Genomic DNA, 15963 nt, shown 5'->3' on the forward strand with positions numbered 1-15963 from the left:
GACTTTAGACCCTTCTAAGAATTGTCGCCATAGAGTCAGTGCATGATGAACTGCTGAGGCCTCTTTCTCCCAGATGGGCCAGTTTAATTGAGCGTGCGCAAATTTTTTTGAAAAGTAAGCGCAAGGGTGAAGAAGACCATCCGGTCCTTGCTGGAGGAGGGCCCCTCCCATGGCTACATCGGAAGCATCGACTTGCACAATGAACATTTGATTTGGGTCTGGGTGCTGTAGCACCGGCTCCGAAGTGAAGAGGCGTTTGAGGGCCAGAAAGGCGGCTTGGCATTGCTCAGTCTATAGGATTTTTGCGGAGGGCAAGGCAGCCGAGCTTACTTTTCCCTTAGTTTTCAGTAGGTCCGTAATGGGTAGAGCCACCTGGGCGAAGTTAGGGATGAATCCTCGATAGAAGTTTGCAAATCCCAGAAATTGCTGTACTTGCTTACGGTTGGTGGGGGGAGTCCAATCGAGGACGGCTTGGACTTTGGCGGGGTCCATGCGAAGACCTTGGTGGGAGATGATGTATCCCAAAAACGTGAGTTTGCTTTGGTGAAATTCGCACTTAGCTAGTTTTGCGAAAAGTTGATGGTTACGCAGGCGTTGCAGAACTTCCCTGACCAGAGCCACATGCTCGTCCATAGTTTTCGAATAAATGAGAATGTCATCTAAGTAGACCACCACCCCACGATATAGAAGGTCATGTAGGATTTCATTGATGAGTTGCATGAAGACCCCCGGGGCCCCTTTTAATCCGAACGGCATCACAAGGAATTCATACATTCCGAAACAGCTAGAGAAGGCAGTGAGGTGCTCATCCCCTTCGCGGATACGGACTCGGTAGTAAGCTTCCACCAAGTCTAATTTGGAGAACACACGGCCTTCCTGTAATTGTCCCAAAATATCTGATATTAATGGGATAGGATAAGCGTTGGTCTGGGTAACCGCACTGAGCTTTCTGAAGTCAATGCACAGGCGAAGGTCGCCCTCTTTTTTCCGGACGAAAAACGCGGGGGCCGAGTTTGGGGCATTCGAAGGGCGAATGAACCCTCTGGCGAGGTTTTTGTCCAAAAAGTCCCGGAGGACAGTGCGCTCGGAAGCGCTCATAGGGTAAATCTTACTCTTGGTCAATGTGCAGTCCTTTACCACTTCAATCGCACAGTCTGAGGCCCGGTGGGGGGGTAAGGCATCACATTCCCTAAGGTCGAAGACATCTTCAAAGTCCCGGTATACAGCGGGTAGAGCCGGTGGTGTTGGGGCGGTAGAGGTTAATGCTGGAACGGGTGGATATAGCAGAGCAAAGTTTTGCCGATGCTGGTCGCAGGTGGGACTAGCGAAGGAGATAGTGTTTGTTTCCCAATCAATACTGGGACTATGTCCTTTAATCCAGTTAATTCCCAAGACCACTTCAAATCGGATAGGGGCTATAGTGAAGTCTATTTGTTCCCAGTGGGAACCAATTCCCATTGCCACCCCTATGGTGCGGTGATCAACTGGACCCCCCTGGAAATGGCTTCCGTCACGGACTTCCACTTCCGTTGCTGATCACCGTGGCAGCACGATTCTCGAGCCCCGATCAAAGTGGCAAGGGAGGGAGGGAATCCCCCCTCCCCCGAACAACAGCCACGGCTCCCCTTGAAGTAGAGGGGAAGCTGAGCAAGCGGCCGGCTCGCGGCTTGCCCTTGATGCGCTCCCTGCCTTGGAAGCGGCGGGGAGCGTTCGGGCGAACCAGCGGAGAAGCAGGCGCCATTGTTCTCAGGCTGATCGGGACGGCGGTTTAAAGGCACGGAAGAAACAACAGGTTTTTTTTTTTTTTTTACTCTTTTGATGTACAACTAGTGATTCACGGGGGTGTCTGGTGGTATAACTCATAGGGAGAAGCAAGCTGGTTTTTTTTTTCTATACTTGCTAACGAATACAAAAAGAAACTTGGCTTTTTGCCAGACTGTGGCGCAGTTGAATTTCCTGCTCTGTTGACTCTGACAGTTTTAAGAGATATCCAGCAGATTTATGATCACTGAGCTGGCTCTTCAAGATTGACTTTACCAGTTAAATGCTCCATTATTGAGATTCTTTGAACTGATGTTGTGAGACTGTCATCTCTCCCCCCCCTCTCCTCTCCTTTGGATTACAAATGTTGCATTTTTGAGCCCTTCAATGGGAGATAAAGAAGGAAAAAATAAAAAGGACTCAGAAAAGCACCCTAAAGTACTTATTAAAGACCCCAAGACCCTTCAGACTCAATTATCTATGCAAACAAAAAGAAGACCATCTCTCACTAGTCCAGCTATTTCTCCAGATTCCTCCCCAGTAACAGGATCAACTTCTTTGGCAAAAATGACTAAGAAAGCTGATGCCACGCTGAATTCTTTGCAAGAGCTGCTAACAAAAACACTTCAGGAAGTGACATCAGTTAAAACTGAAGTGGTTGAAGTCAAAAAAGAAGTGACAGAAGTAAAATCTGAAGTTGTCTCAATGAAGCAAGATATGGACTATGTAAAGCAAGGTCTTAACCAGAATACTGCAGCTATCTCAACATTGCAGGACTCTATCTCAGCTTTGACTGTGAAGCAAGACAAGTTGGAGGCGAAACAGCAAAAACAAGCAAAGGAAAATAAAGAAACCAGAAAAAAGGTTGATACTATGGAACTTGTACTGGAGGCCCGCCAGGAACGTGAAGAACGGCAAGAGGATAATGTGGCGATGTTAGAAATGCGGATAAAGGAGAGCTGGATTCGTATTCGCGGATTTAAAGAACGGACTGAAGGTTCTGACCTGAAAGAATATTTGAAAGTGCTCCTGGCTGATTTTTTGCAAGAAGAAGAAGCAATAGTGGAAGGGATGATAATTACAGCTTATAGAGTCAACTCTGCTTATGCAGCCAGAAACAAAGTTCCAAGGGATTGCTTGGTACAGCTTTTTTCAAGATCTCACCGGGACCTGATACTAAATAAACATTACAACAATCCTTTAACAATAGAAGGTCAACCAGTGAGACTAATGAAGGAGATACCAGGGAGACTACTGAGAAAAAGAAAGGAGTTTGCAGAATTGGTGGCAAGGCTGAGATATAATGGAATACAACATAGATGGGAATACCCTCAAGGAGTCTCATTTATATTCAAAACAAAGAGGTTCAAACTTACTGACATGGCTAAAGTTGATCAGTTCTTTCGGAGATATGAAGGAGAATTAAGTAAACCACCACAACAACCAATTAAAGAACTGGTTGAAAAGAATCTTACAGAGAATGAGAAGGCTGCAGAAGCTTCAGGAGGAAAATCTCTGACGGAAGAAGAGGACACAGACTGAATTAGGGTCTGAGGATTTATGAGAAGGAGATGGGGATACTATTGGGGGAGGAGGGGGGGAAGGGGTATTATACCTGGGGGAAAATTTGAGTTACTAACCAACAAATGATGAAGATACTATCATGGAATGTTAATGGTTTAAACTCTCCAAATAAGAGGAGAAAAATATTCTATCATCTACAGAAATCAAAAGCTAACATTTTTTGTTTACAGGAGACACATATTTTAACAAAAGAGGTTTTAAGATTAGAACAAAATAAATTAGGTAAACTGTTTACTTCATGTAATGATAAGAAAAAGGTTAATGGAATAGCTATGTACATTCCTTTAATATTTGAACCAAAGATGTTGTATAAAGACAGGGAAGGGAGGATTTTGATGGTAGAGGTTCTGTGTGGTTACCAAAAAATAGTATTAGTCGGTATATATGCACCTAATAATAACCAAAAATTATTTTATATGGATCTAATATCGACATTGGCTGAATATGCTACGGAAAATATGTTATGGATGGGTGATTTCAATGGAGTAACAGATCCTCGTTTAGATAGATCAGCAAAAAAAAAACAGGGGAAATTTGAAGGTAAAATACCTGGTATTTTTGATCATTTAACAGAACAATGGGAAATGTTTGATGCGTGGAGAATGAAAAAAGGTAATAAAAAGGGATATACTTTTTACTCTTCAAGACATAACTCTCACTCTAGAATAGATATGATTTGGCTATCTAAAGATATTATATGCAAACTAGATGACCTTGAAATTTTACCGAAGGTTCTTTCAGATCATAATGCACTGTTGTTGCAAATGAATTTGGGAATTAAGAAAAACAAATCTTGGCATATTAATGAATATTTATTAAAAAATAAGAAAATTACAGACAAAATAAAAGTAGAAATACAACATTATTTTCAAGATAACATAAATAAAGGCACATCTGAAGATGTTGTCTGGGATGCGGGGAAAGCAGTGATAAGAGGCATTTTAATACAACAAAACTCGCGGTGGTTTAGAGAAAGAGAGTCAAAAAAGAAAAAAATACTGGAGGAAATTAAACAGGCGGAAATACAGTTAAGAAAAGCACAAACCAAATTACTTAAACAAGAACAGATTGATAAAATAAAAACTTGGCAACAACAATATGAGATTTTATTAACTACCGATATAGAAAGAAAAATATTATATAATAGACAAAGATTTTTTGAACATTCAAATAAACCAGGCAAAATGTTAGCATGGCAACTTAAACATAAAGAGAGGAGAAAGCCAATATTGAAAATAAGGAAGGATGGAAAAATTTTATTAGATAAACAAAAAATTACAGAAACTTTTATAGATTATTATTCTAATCTTTATACACAGGGAATAGTTTTAGAAAAAGAGATAGAAAAATATTTAACACAATTTGTATGGGATAAAATCTCACAGGAACAGAAAGAATTATTAGATGCAGAAATAACATTAGAGGAGTTAAAATCAGTAATAAAGAAAAGTAAATTAAACAAAGCACCAGGAGAAGATGGCTTCACAAATCTTTATTACAAAACTTTTATGGATCAACTATCACCAAATTTATTGAGAGTTATGAATAATTGTATACAGGGAGGATCCATTCCAAATACCTGGAAGAAAGCAAATATAGTTTTAATACCTAAACCAAACGCTGATTTAATGGAAGTTAAAAACTATAGACCAATATCATTATTAAACAATGATTATAAAATGTTTGTGATGATTTTAGCGAATAGATTGAAGAAAATTCTTAATAGTATTATACATGAAGACCAAGCAGGATTCCTTCCGGGGAGGTTAATCAATCAAAATGTTAGAGTTGTGTTAGACTTACTAGAATATGCAGAATTTGATAATACACCTTTTGCAATGATATTTTTAGATGCAGAAAAAGCGTTTGACAATGTAAATTGGAATTTTATGAGGAAAGTGTTAGAATATATGGGTTTTGGTGATAAATTTCAAAAGGTTATTGGAAATATTTATACTTGTCAAACTGCTAAGCTAATAATTAATGGAGAATTATCATCACAATTTGAAATACAAAAGGGCACCAGACAAGGGTGCCCCCTTTCACCACTGTTGTTTATTATTATTTTAGAGGTATTGATGAGAAAAATTAGAATGAATGCAGAGATTGTAGGTTATAAAATAGGGAGAAATCATTATAAAGTTAAGGCATATGCAGATGATTTAGTGTGTTTTTTAACTGATCCTATTACTCAGATAGCTGAATGGAGCAAAATGATTGAGGTTTACGGAAAACTTGCAGGCTTTAAAATAAACAAAACTAAAACTAAAATATTGGTTAAAAATATTACACTCTTGCAGCAGCAGGAATTAGCGAGAGTAACAGGTTTTGGTATAGAACATAAAGTAAAATATCTGGGAATATGGTTAACTCCTAACAATTTTAACCTATTTAAAAATAATTATGAAAAAACATGGCAACAAATAAATACCGATTTGACAAATTGGGAAAAAATACCCTTATCATTGTGGGGTAGAGTATCGGTGATTAAAATGATGGTATTACCCAGGATGCTTTTTTTATTTCAAAATTTACCGATTATTAAGGGGTTCAAAGTTTTTAAAATTTGGAAGAAGGATATTCAAAAATTTTTGTGGGGAAAAGGAAAACATAGAATAGCGTATAAAAATTTGATTCAATTAAGAGAAACAGGAGGATTAGGTTTACCTGACTTGCAACAATATTATGAGGCTTCCTGCTTTCTCTGGTTAAAAACCTGGATTAAATTAGAAAATTATCGATTATTAGAGTTAGAAGGGTATAATCTTCGATATGGCTGGCATGCATATCTGTGGTATGAAAAGGAAAAGGTAAACAGAGATTTTAAAATTCATATTATTAGAGCTGGGTTATTTCAAATTTGGACAAAATATAAGAAGACTTTAGAAAATACGACCCCGGGGTGGATTAATCCAATAGAAGCTTATATGAAGAGGGGAAAACAATTAAACTTAGATATAGAGATATATAGGGGTATTATTGAATGGAAGGAGAGTAAATGGGCTTTAAAAAGCAGGGAAGAATTAAATATAAAAGACTGGTTTTTATATTATAAACTACAAGATATTTTTAATAAAGATAGTAAACTTGGATTCAGTAAAAATAAATCCGAGTTAGAAAAGATATTAGATAAAGGAAATAAAGGATTGATTGGTAGGATGTATAAATTATTGATGACTATTAATTTAGAACAAGAAAGAATTAAACCAGTCATGATCAAATGGATGCAGGATTTAGGATTCAATATAGACTTGGATAAATGGGAAAATTTATGGAAGAGGGAGTTTAAATTTACAATAACTAATGAAATTAGAGAAAATCTCTATAAAATGTTTTATAGATGGCATATAACCCCATTTATGATATCTAAAATGAACAGTCAAGATAAAGGAATCTGTTGGAAATGTGGAAAAGAAAGAGGAACTTATATGCATGTCTGGTGGACTTGTAAAAAAATCAAAAAATTTTGGAAAAAAATAATAAAAGAAACAAATAATTTGATTAATAGTAAAGTGAAAAGAAAACCATTATTTTGTTTATTGGGAATACCCACAAACGATATTCATGATCGGGATAGGATTATTTGTCAATATAGTTTTGCTGCTGCAAGGATTGTGATAGCGAGAGTATGGAAACAAACAAGTAAACCCTCAATTACAGAATGGAGAGAGAAAGTGTGGTTATATATGAGGATGGCTAGATTAACAGAAATTCTGCATGGAAATGATTTGGAAGAATTTAAGTTAACATGGTTTAAGGCTACCTCATATTGGGATAAGTTGGCAAAAATGGATTTTACTTTGTTATTTAGTGAGCTATAGAAAATTATTCTTTAAGCAATATTAGAATTTAGATAAATAAATAAAGCTACCGGACACTTCTATGGAAGTCATGGTGATGGGTCACTTTTGGTGGGTGGGGGGAAAGGGTATTTTTCTTTTGATGAATGTATTAAAAAATGAAATGTATTCAATATGTTATGTGAATACCCTTTTATATCTATATATGTATTTTTTTTTCTTGTTTCTTTTTTCTTTTCTTTTTTTTTATATTGTAAAATTTAATAAAAAAATTTAAAAAAAAAAAAAAAGGAAATGGCTTCCGTCCATTTGGGCAAATTGGACGGGGGCGGGTAAAGCCTCAGAGTCGGCTCTGAGTGCAGCAAAAGTGGCTTCGCTTATGAGAGTGCGACAGCAACCGGAGTCAATTAGTGCTTTGACGGGGATTTGTGGGCCACCGTTAAGTTGTTGTAAAACTGCATCCACGTAGACGGTGGAGTCCACTTCTTTGATTTTGGTAGGAGCATTCGGTTTGATAGGAAGATCCTGAGAGGTCTGTGGAGACGCTCCATTCACCACAGACCGGAGCCGTTTTTTGACAAGTCGAGGGGAGATTCCAGGTTTAAGGCTGGAGAAATCCAAGGATTTTCCTCATCCGAAGAGGGAAAGTTGTCCCCCAATGGGGCACTTGTAATCCGAGACCCGGCGGGGTCGTTGGTAGTAGGCAGGGAGGCTGGGTCCCCGGCATGGAGTGCAGAGGGTGTGGGTCTTCCCGGAGCTGCGCTGCGGGTGGCCGCGGTGCCTCTGCGTGGTGGACGACCTCGGGCGCGGGTTGTCGTGCTGGGACGAAATAATTCCTGGCGGCGCGGGCAAACGGCTGCAAAGTGGCCCATTTCTCCGCAAGTAAGACAGGCACCCCTCTGAAATCGGGCTTCACGTTCCTGGGGCGGACGTGGGGGATTTCGTGGGATGAGCAGTGGTGCCTTGGGTTGAGGCTTTTGGGTGCCTTTTTCCTTGTGCTTTTGACGGACGAGAGAAATAAAGCGTCGGCGGCTTTCCACTTCCTCGGCTAATAGGATCCAGTCTTCGAGGGTATCGGGATCGCCCCGCATGTAAGACCAGTTCAGAATGTCAGGATGCAAGGCTTCCCTGAAATGATGGATCAGGGTGGTCTCGGGCCAACCTACAATTTTACTTGCCAGTCGTTGAAATTCATCGGCAAATTCTCGTACTGTAGCAGAGCCTTGTTTTAATTGTAAGAGTTCCGTTTTGGCTCTTTCCCCCAGGAAGGGGTCCTCAAACCTTCTTCTCAGGGCAGTCATGAAGTTGTTGAGGGAACGAATAGCACGAGAGCGGGTGTCAAACTGGAGGACCATCCAGTCAGCCGCTTTACCTGTCAGAAGGGAAGCTACGTAACGCACCCGGCTATCTTCCGTGGGGAAAAGTTGTCCTTGTTCTCGCATATAACTGTCCACTTGATGCAAGAAACAAGGCAAAGTCTCGAGAGATCCGTCATACGTAGTCCTCAATTTGAGTTGCTTCCAAGGGCCGGGCGCAGGTTGACCCGGTTGCACGGGTGGTCCGGGCGGAGGGACAACAGGAGCTCCAGGAGGCAAGGGTGGAGCAGGCACATTAGCGGGTGGTTGCACGGGTGGTCCGGGCGGAGGAGCAACAGGAGCTCCAGGAGGCAAGGGTGGAGCAGGCACATTAGCAGGTGGCTGTACGGGTACCCCCTGACCCGGTATCGGAACGGGCTGTCTCTGAGCTATCAGGGTTTGTTGTAATTGCCTGTTCTCCTGAAGCATACGTTCCATTACTTCCTGGAGTTGATCAACACGGTCGGAGAGCTCCCGATTCTGGGCTCGTAAGAGATGAACCTCCTCACTTGGGCCACCAGTAAGATGAGGCTTACTGGTCCGGAAGCTTGTGGCCCATTGAGAGCTATCCCCATATAAATCCTCGTCTTCAGACTCTCCTGAGTCTCGACGTCGGTCAGCCAAACGGCGTGCGCGTTGGGTCGCGCGCGACGGGACAAACGCCGGGGAAAAGGACAGACCTGATAGCCCTAGTACATTGCCCTTAGGGCGCGTGTCCACGTTCGCCTGATTCCTAATCCTTGCTGCAGCCGCCCTGGCTGCTTCCGCAGCCTCTCTCTCTCTTGCGACCTTAGCCGCTTCGGCGGCTTGCTGATCCGCAAGAACTTTGGCGTTCTCAAGTCTCAGGGCAGTCTCTGCCGTAATGCGCGGCAAAAGTTCTGTCTCCAGGAGTGAGAGTATGGGGTCGGGTTCCCCGCCCAGCAGAGGTTGTACTCGAACCGCCAGTGCGGGTGCCTCGGCTCCAAAGGTCGAGGTCAAAACTTGAGCCAAGGTGGCTACCGGGGTGTCCTTTGTACATTCCACAAGGAGAAGAGCGGTGCTAATAGCGACTCGCTTGGCCTCAGCCTGACAGCTGGCTGCATCCGGGATCAGGGAAAAACCCTCCGGTGGGGCTCCCGCCATGGTAGAAAGAGTTTCTCGAGAAATAAGATTATCCAAAAGTCCAGTTAATATTTGTAAATCCTCAGTCGCCAATCGGGCATCGTCCAGTAATTGATCCAAGTCCTGAAGATCTAAACGAGCATCAGTATCCTCCGACGTTAACATCCAGAGACGTCCTGTAAGAGATTGCCACTGTTCCTGTACCAGTCCCCTCAAGCGGCAAACCTCTCGGGTCGTCCGGAAAAGTTCAGCGATTACGTCTTGTAACAGAGTAGGATCCTCAGAGAAGGGCTCCAGGGTAGTAGATCACCTGGAGAGCTGCACAGCTCCCATCCAAGTGGCAGGCGAACCCCCCTGGGCTCCAGCCTGGCTAGTAGAATGGTGAAGAGAGATAGCTGTCATAATGTCAGCCCTTGGCCCACAGAACCAGAAATCACCACAAAGTCATATAGAGTCCAAACAGATGGCTTTTACTGGTCAAATAGGCATACAGTGCAAACGAATAAAATGACAGCTATGAGAGACTCACTAGCTGGGAGATATTATAAGGCAGGAAAGGCGGGAGATTACACGCATAGGCTGAATACAGTTTCCCAGGAGCTGAGTTCCCAGGCCTAGGTATGCGACCTTGGGGGGCAGACAATACAGCGCAGAGACAGAGGCAATAACGAAACCGAGATAGCAGCCTGACAAGAGGTCAGCATTTGAGGAGGGAAAGGGAAGGAAAAGGAGCTGCCTCCAGGAACGACGGACGAGCCCAGCCACCACGTGCTGACAGAAAAGCCTGCATGAGGGCTGGGGGGAGGAAGACGCTCTGAGCCACAGTTGGTAGGATGGGGGTGCGGGAGAACAGCGGCACGGGGCCTCTTTGGCAAAGCACTGAGCTTGGAGGGCTGAGCACAGCAAGACTCTTTCCCCATCTCCTCTTCTGTTCAGGATACAGTCAGAGTGGGTCCTGAGCGGTCAGCCTCAGACTCCTGCTCTTGTGTCCCCCCCTTGCCCAGTCTCCTTTTTGAAAGCCCAAGAGGAGGGGAATTCCTACGCCTCTCCTGGCAACTTTAACCTTCAATACTTGCAGTGTCCAGTACCTTTCTTATTTATTAAAAACATTTATATCCTTCCTCACTATCCTAAAATTGGATCCCCAGGGCCAATTACAAGCGATTTTAAAACAGCAAAAGAATTGACATAAAGAGACCGCCAGCCGAAGCACCCCTATCTATCCCAACAATAAAAACAGTCACCACATCAGTAAAGACAAGAACATCACCACGGCAGGTGACAGTCCATAAAAGCAGTCTCAGCGGCCAACTGTTACAAACCACAGACCCTCTTACAAAGACCCTCTTCAGCACAGAGCAAAGGAGCTCAACAAACTCCCCTTGGGAGGATATTCCAAAGTGACAGGGAGCCTTCTGAGACGGCAGTCTGCCTTACAGCCTCCCACCCTTCCACAGATGGCGAGGAGGCTACACAGACCTCTCGGGAGGCCTTCATTACCTGGGCAGGTGTGTCGGAAGAAAGTGGCCTTCGAGATACCACAGTCCAGCAAAAGTCAGCACATCCTTCCAAAGAATATCTGTCCTCCTGCACATCATCCAATCTAACCACAGGCTATTACATGGCTGATTTGATTGAAGTAGAAAAGGGCCTCACCTGACATAGAGGGACCGCTTCTGACTGGTCCGCAGGGACCCAGATCCTGAACTGATGCTGCTGTTCATCATTTGCTCTCTCAAGTCATGTATTTTTGCTTCAAAACGGCTGTATTCTGCACAAAAATATGGGGGGGGGGAGAGAGAGCGAGCAGTGGGGGAGACAGTAACAGTTCAGAACAATGGAGCAACTTGAAGACTGCCTGGAAGTTGTTATAACTGCAGCTAATAGCCTAGATTTTGTGGCAACACCAAAGCCCCCCCCCCCCCCTAGCATGAATCTGATATTTTTGCAAATTTATCTATCTTCATATTTAGGTACTGCATTTCCAGATGGAATGCCCAAATCCACATGTGAAGGAATGTACTTGCAAGTCCTGTTCTCCCTTTGGTTTGGGAGCTCAGAAAAGCCCCGTGGCCTTCCTGTGACTCCTCCCACTGACACCACCACTTTTGCTTATTCCTGGGAGGTACCAAACCCTCACTAGGCAGCAACCGCTGCCGCCACCACCACCACCACCACCACCACATCTGAACGAGTCTATCCCACCTGACAGATTTGAACCTCTAGCACTCTGTTTAAAGGCGTTGCCCAGTGGCCGCATCTCCTGCTTCACTCATACTAGCTGACACAGGGATGATCTACCCCTCTTTTGCACCTTTGGGATGAGCTCACCTGCTGCCCCTCCCCTTTAATGTTTTTTGGGAAGTGGGACTGAATAGGCATGCTGGGGTTACAGGGATCAGGTTTCAGGTATTTGAAATATGAGAAAGTCTAATAAACAACTAAAAAGAGTACACATGGTCTGTACAAGCATCATGTTGAGCAAGGATACAAAGAAAAGGTGAGAACATGCAATGCTCTATACCAGTGATGGCGAACCTTTTAGAGATTGAGTGCCCAAACTGCAACCCAAAACCCACTTATATATCGCAAAGTGCCAACACGGCAATTTAACCTGAAGAATCCCCCTGAAGGAACCATGCAAAATAACAGCGGCGGGTTAGCTATGCACATGCTAATGGCTATGTAAACAGGAACAAAGGAGCAGGCGATAGGAGGGGTGGAATTTCTCCTTTTGCTTCAAGACCGTGAATAGGCAGTTTTAAATTCGCATTTTAAAAAAGAGCTTTTAGCGAGCATCAAAACTGGCCATGCATAAATGGCCAGGGTATCTGTTGTGGGGAGGGGAAGGTGATTTAAAGCCGCTTTGATTCTTCCTTAAGTGGTAGAGAAAGTCGGCATATAAAAACCAACTCTTCTTCAAAGTGAAACTTTATATTTGTAACTGAACCATCAGGAAAAGAGGTAAATGATTGGGGGAGAGACACCTGGCAACCCTAAGGCAAATATATGAAGCAAAACCTGCTCTATATTCAGAGGGTTCCGTCCGGAAAAAAACTCTGCAGGGGGGCTTATTGTTGAGTTCTGAGGATCTGGATGGGAAAATGTGCGTCTGAATGGCAAATCCAATGCAAAACCTCCCATTCATAAATGGCCAATAACCCCCCATGCAGAGTTTTGAATCAAACATTGCTTCCCCCCCCCCGGGCTCCGACCTCCGACCTCCTCCTCGCCGCCCGCCTTGGCGCTGCCGGCCCTCGAGCGTACATTCAAAACCCGGCACATTCAAAAACCTCGCACACCACCTCTCTTGTGGGGGGGGGGAATAAACCCGAAATGGGGCGGTGAGGAGAGGCTTCATGGTCGACTTTTGGTGGGGGTGGAGCCTCCTCTGCCGGCATGCGCGGGTAAGTGGCTTGGGACGGGACCGAAAGTCCAGACGGGTGAGGCAGCGACGGATGAAAGAGGTGGAGAGAGAGCAAGCCCGCTTCCCGAGGGACGAAGCGAGGAACTGGCAAGCCGACAGAAGATGGAGTGCAGAGACGTGGCAGCGTGCCGCCGCACCCCAGCTGTAGCCCCGCTGCCCGGTCGCGCCTGCGCCAGTCAGAGGACTTGGCTGGGGGTGTGGGGAGGAGGGCAGGATGTTTCAGCCCTCCCTCTAGTCCCGCCCCCAAGACCTTATTAGGGCTGAAACATCCTGCCCTCCTCCCCACGCCCCCAGCCAAGTCCTCTGACTGGAGCAGGCGCAACCGGGCGGCAGGGCTACAGCTGGGGTCCGGCGGCGCGCCGGCACGTCTCTGCGCTCCATCTTCTCACGGCTGTTGGCTTGCCGGTTCCTCGCCCCGTCCCTCGGGAAGTGGGCTTGCTCTCTCTCCACCTCTTCCATTCGTCGCTGCCTCGCCCGTCTGGACTTTCGGTCCCGTCCCGAGCCACTTACCCGCGTGCCGGCAGATAGGGCTACGCGTGACGAGTCGGGCACGCGTGCCATAGGTTCGCCAACACGGCTCTATACCCTAAGCTCTATACTTATTCTAAATGATGTTTAATCAGGATACGCTAGTCAGCATTTAAAAGTCCACCATTACCTTAATTCTCATAGTTGAGACTTCTCCCATTGTCACTTGACCCATGGGCAAGATGAAGCCCCTAAGTAAGGACTTCTTCATTCATAGCTAGAGCCAGTGCAAGAAGCTCCCTGAGCCACTCACCCTCTCTCAGCCTCACCTGCCTGTCAAGACGGTTGTGAGGACAGAATAAAATTGAGCAGAGTTCGAGAGGCCTAGGGAGGTGGTGAGCTCCCTCTCCGGGGCAGTCTTCAAGCAGCTGGATGAACACATGTCAGGGATGCTTTAGGCTGATCCTGCATTGAGCAGGAGGTTGGACTAGATGCCCCTTCCAGCTTCTAGGACTCTGTGATGCTGAGCTTCTCCAAAGCGCAGTGTGCGCTGCAACTACGGCTAGCACTGGTCATGGTGGTGGTGGAAGGGAGGGTCCTAACCCGTTTAGCATCAACACAAGCATCCTACCCACCAGATTATGCTCTGTGCCCCACTGAAGCAGCAAAGAGCCACTTGCCTTCTGGACGGTACTGGGCCACAATCGTGACCGCCTGGCCTGCATTCTTCAAGGCAGCTGCTGCCTCTTCATGAGTTGCAGCTGTGAGGTCCACACCATTTACCTGCAAAGGCAAACACAAGAGAACAGGAAGAGGTGCATCTCCCAGAACTGAAAAGCTGGAGCCTCTGTTGGTTCAAACTACAGCTGGAGGCCATATCAGAGCTCCAGTCGATAACTGTGCTGCAGCTGGAGGGAGGCCAAATCCTTCCCAAGTCGCTCCAGCAAGCAAACTGGCCCAAAACAAGCACAAAAACAAAGCAGGGCCCCCAGCCAATCTATGCCTAGCCACCACAAGCAGCCTGATACAGAAAAAAGCACCCCCTAGTGGTATCTCCAATGACATTTTGTCTCCAGGGATAGTGGGCAGTCCAAAATAGGCTACTCCGTTCAAGCCCATCCCTGTCCAGCAAGTACCTCTTCAATCCAAAAGGTCTTTCCCATTGGCAAAAAGGGGCCCCGGGGCTCTGGCCCCAAAAGCTGGGGAGCAGCCACTCCAAGGGCCTCTCTGGGCCCCTTTCTATTCTCAGATGGAGGGGGCAGTAGGGCACCGAAGTGCCTGATGCCCCAAGCCACTGAGGGCTGTGCAGGTCAAAGCCAGCATCCTGAATGGTGGGCGGGCAGAACAGAAAAGGAAGCCAACCGCACAACGATCCACGGCCATCCAGATCAAAGGCCCTATTTTGCACTGGCTAAAGAAGAAAACTTCAGAGACACCCCCTCCCCCCACCAAAAAAAACGTCCACAGCATTATGGCTGCCTCGCTTGGAAGGTTATAAACATACAGAGACCAGATACAAAAGAGGAGACTACCCTTCCCCCCCCCCCTCAATTCTACACAGAATGAGAGCGGCCTTCTGAACCCCCCTGGCGTTCCGAGCCTCTGTGAGACTGAGAAGCAGAACACACCATCCAGCCCCCAGCGCAGCCTCGGCAGCTCCGGTGCAGACAGGCAGGACTGAGTGCCAGACCCCGGCAGCACACGCTCCTGCCAGACCCACCCGTGGGGGGGGGATCCCCCAGCCGCTCTTGACTGGTGGGCTTTTCCTTCAGGTCCCCGTTTCGGGCCAACACAATCCTCCCTGTCTACAGGTTGTACATTTTCACACGCACACACGCATACAAGCTGGCCACATTCTGCCAATGTTACTGAGCAGAGCCCAATGTACAATAAATATTTGTCCCAGTTCAATCACCATACCGAAATTATGCGGTCTCCTTTCCTGAGCTCGCCGCTTAGATCTGCAGGTCCTCCTGCAAGGATGAAAGAGACAAAAATTCCTTCTCCGTCTTCCCCACCCACGATGTTGAAGCCAAGCCCTGTGGATCCTCGATGGAGTACCACCTTCCGCGGCTCCCTGCAAGACAGAAAGAAGCCTGGCCGTTAGCCAGCATTTGCAAATCAAACTGTAAAATAATCTGAGACAATGAATAACGCCGGTCACTCCAATGGCCCTGTTCTCCAGTTGTTGCTGCAGGATCACTGATAAAGCCTTCCAAATGGGAGGCCAGCTCAGGAAAGAAAAGCAGGTCAGCTCCCCAGCGGAACCGGCAACAAACCGAGACTTCCCAGGGAGAGACTGTTGCGGGAGCTGGCAGATTGTGCCAACGCCCAGGAATAACCACCAGTACCAGTAGAGCTTGTAGAAAATGCAGTTGTTTATTCACAGTGCTATAAACACACTCTTTCCACCACTATCTCCCGACATAGACTCACAGAGTCTTACACTTATATACAGATGCCATCT

General features: G+C 45.7%; 1 protein-coding gene across 4 annotated transcripts in view; it reads right to left on the bottom strand.

The window, feature by feature from the left end:
• Positions 1-15963, bottom strand: part of DLG1 (discs large MAGUK scaffold protein 1) — a 127529-nt gene that overhangs the window by 24098 nt on the left and 87468 nt on the right. For all 4 annotated transcript variants that reach the window (XM_056849416.1, XM_056849415.1, XM_056849414.1 and 1 more), the window contains 3 exons: positions 15417-15573; positions 14177-14279; positions 11258-11372 (listed from right to left, as the gene is read on the bottom strand). In XM_056849416.1, coding sequence (XP_056705394.1) covers positions 11258-11372; positions 14177-14279; positions 15417-15573 — 375 coding nt within the window. The remainder of the gene's footprint in view (positions 1-11257; positions 11373-14176; positions 14280-15416; positions 15574-15963) is intronic.

Source organism: Euleptes europaea, chromosome 5, assembly GCF_029931775.1.
Source record: "Euleptes europaea isolate rEulEur1 chromosome 5, rEulEur1.hap1, whole genome shotgun sequence".
NCBI classification, from domain to species: Eukaryota; Metazoa; Chordata; class Lepidosauria; order Squamata; family Sphaerodactylidae; genus Euleptes; species Euleptes europaea.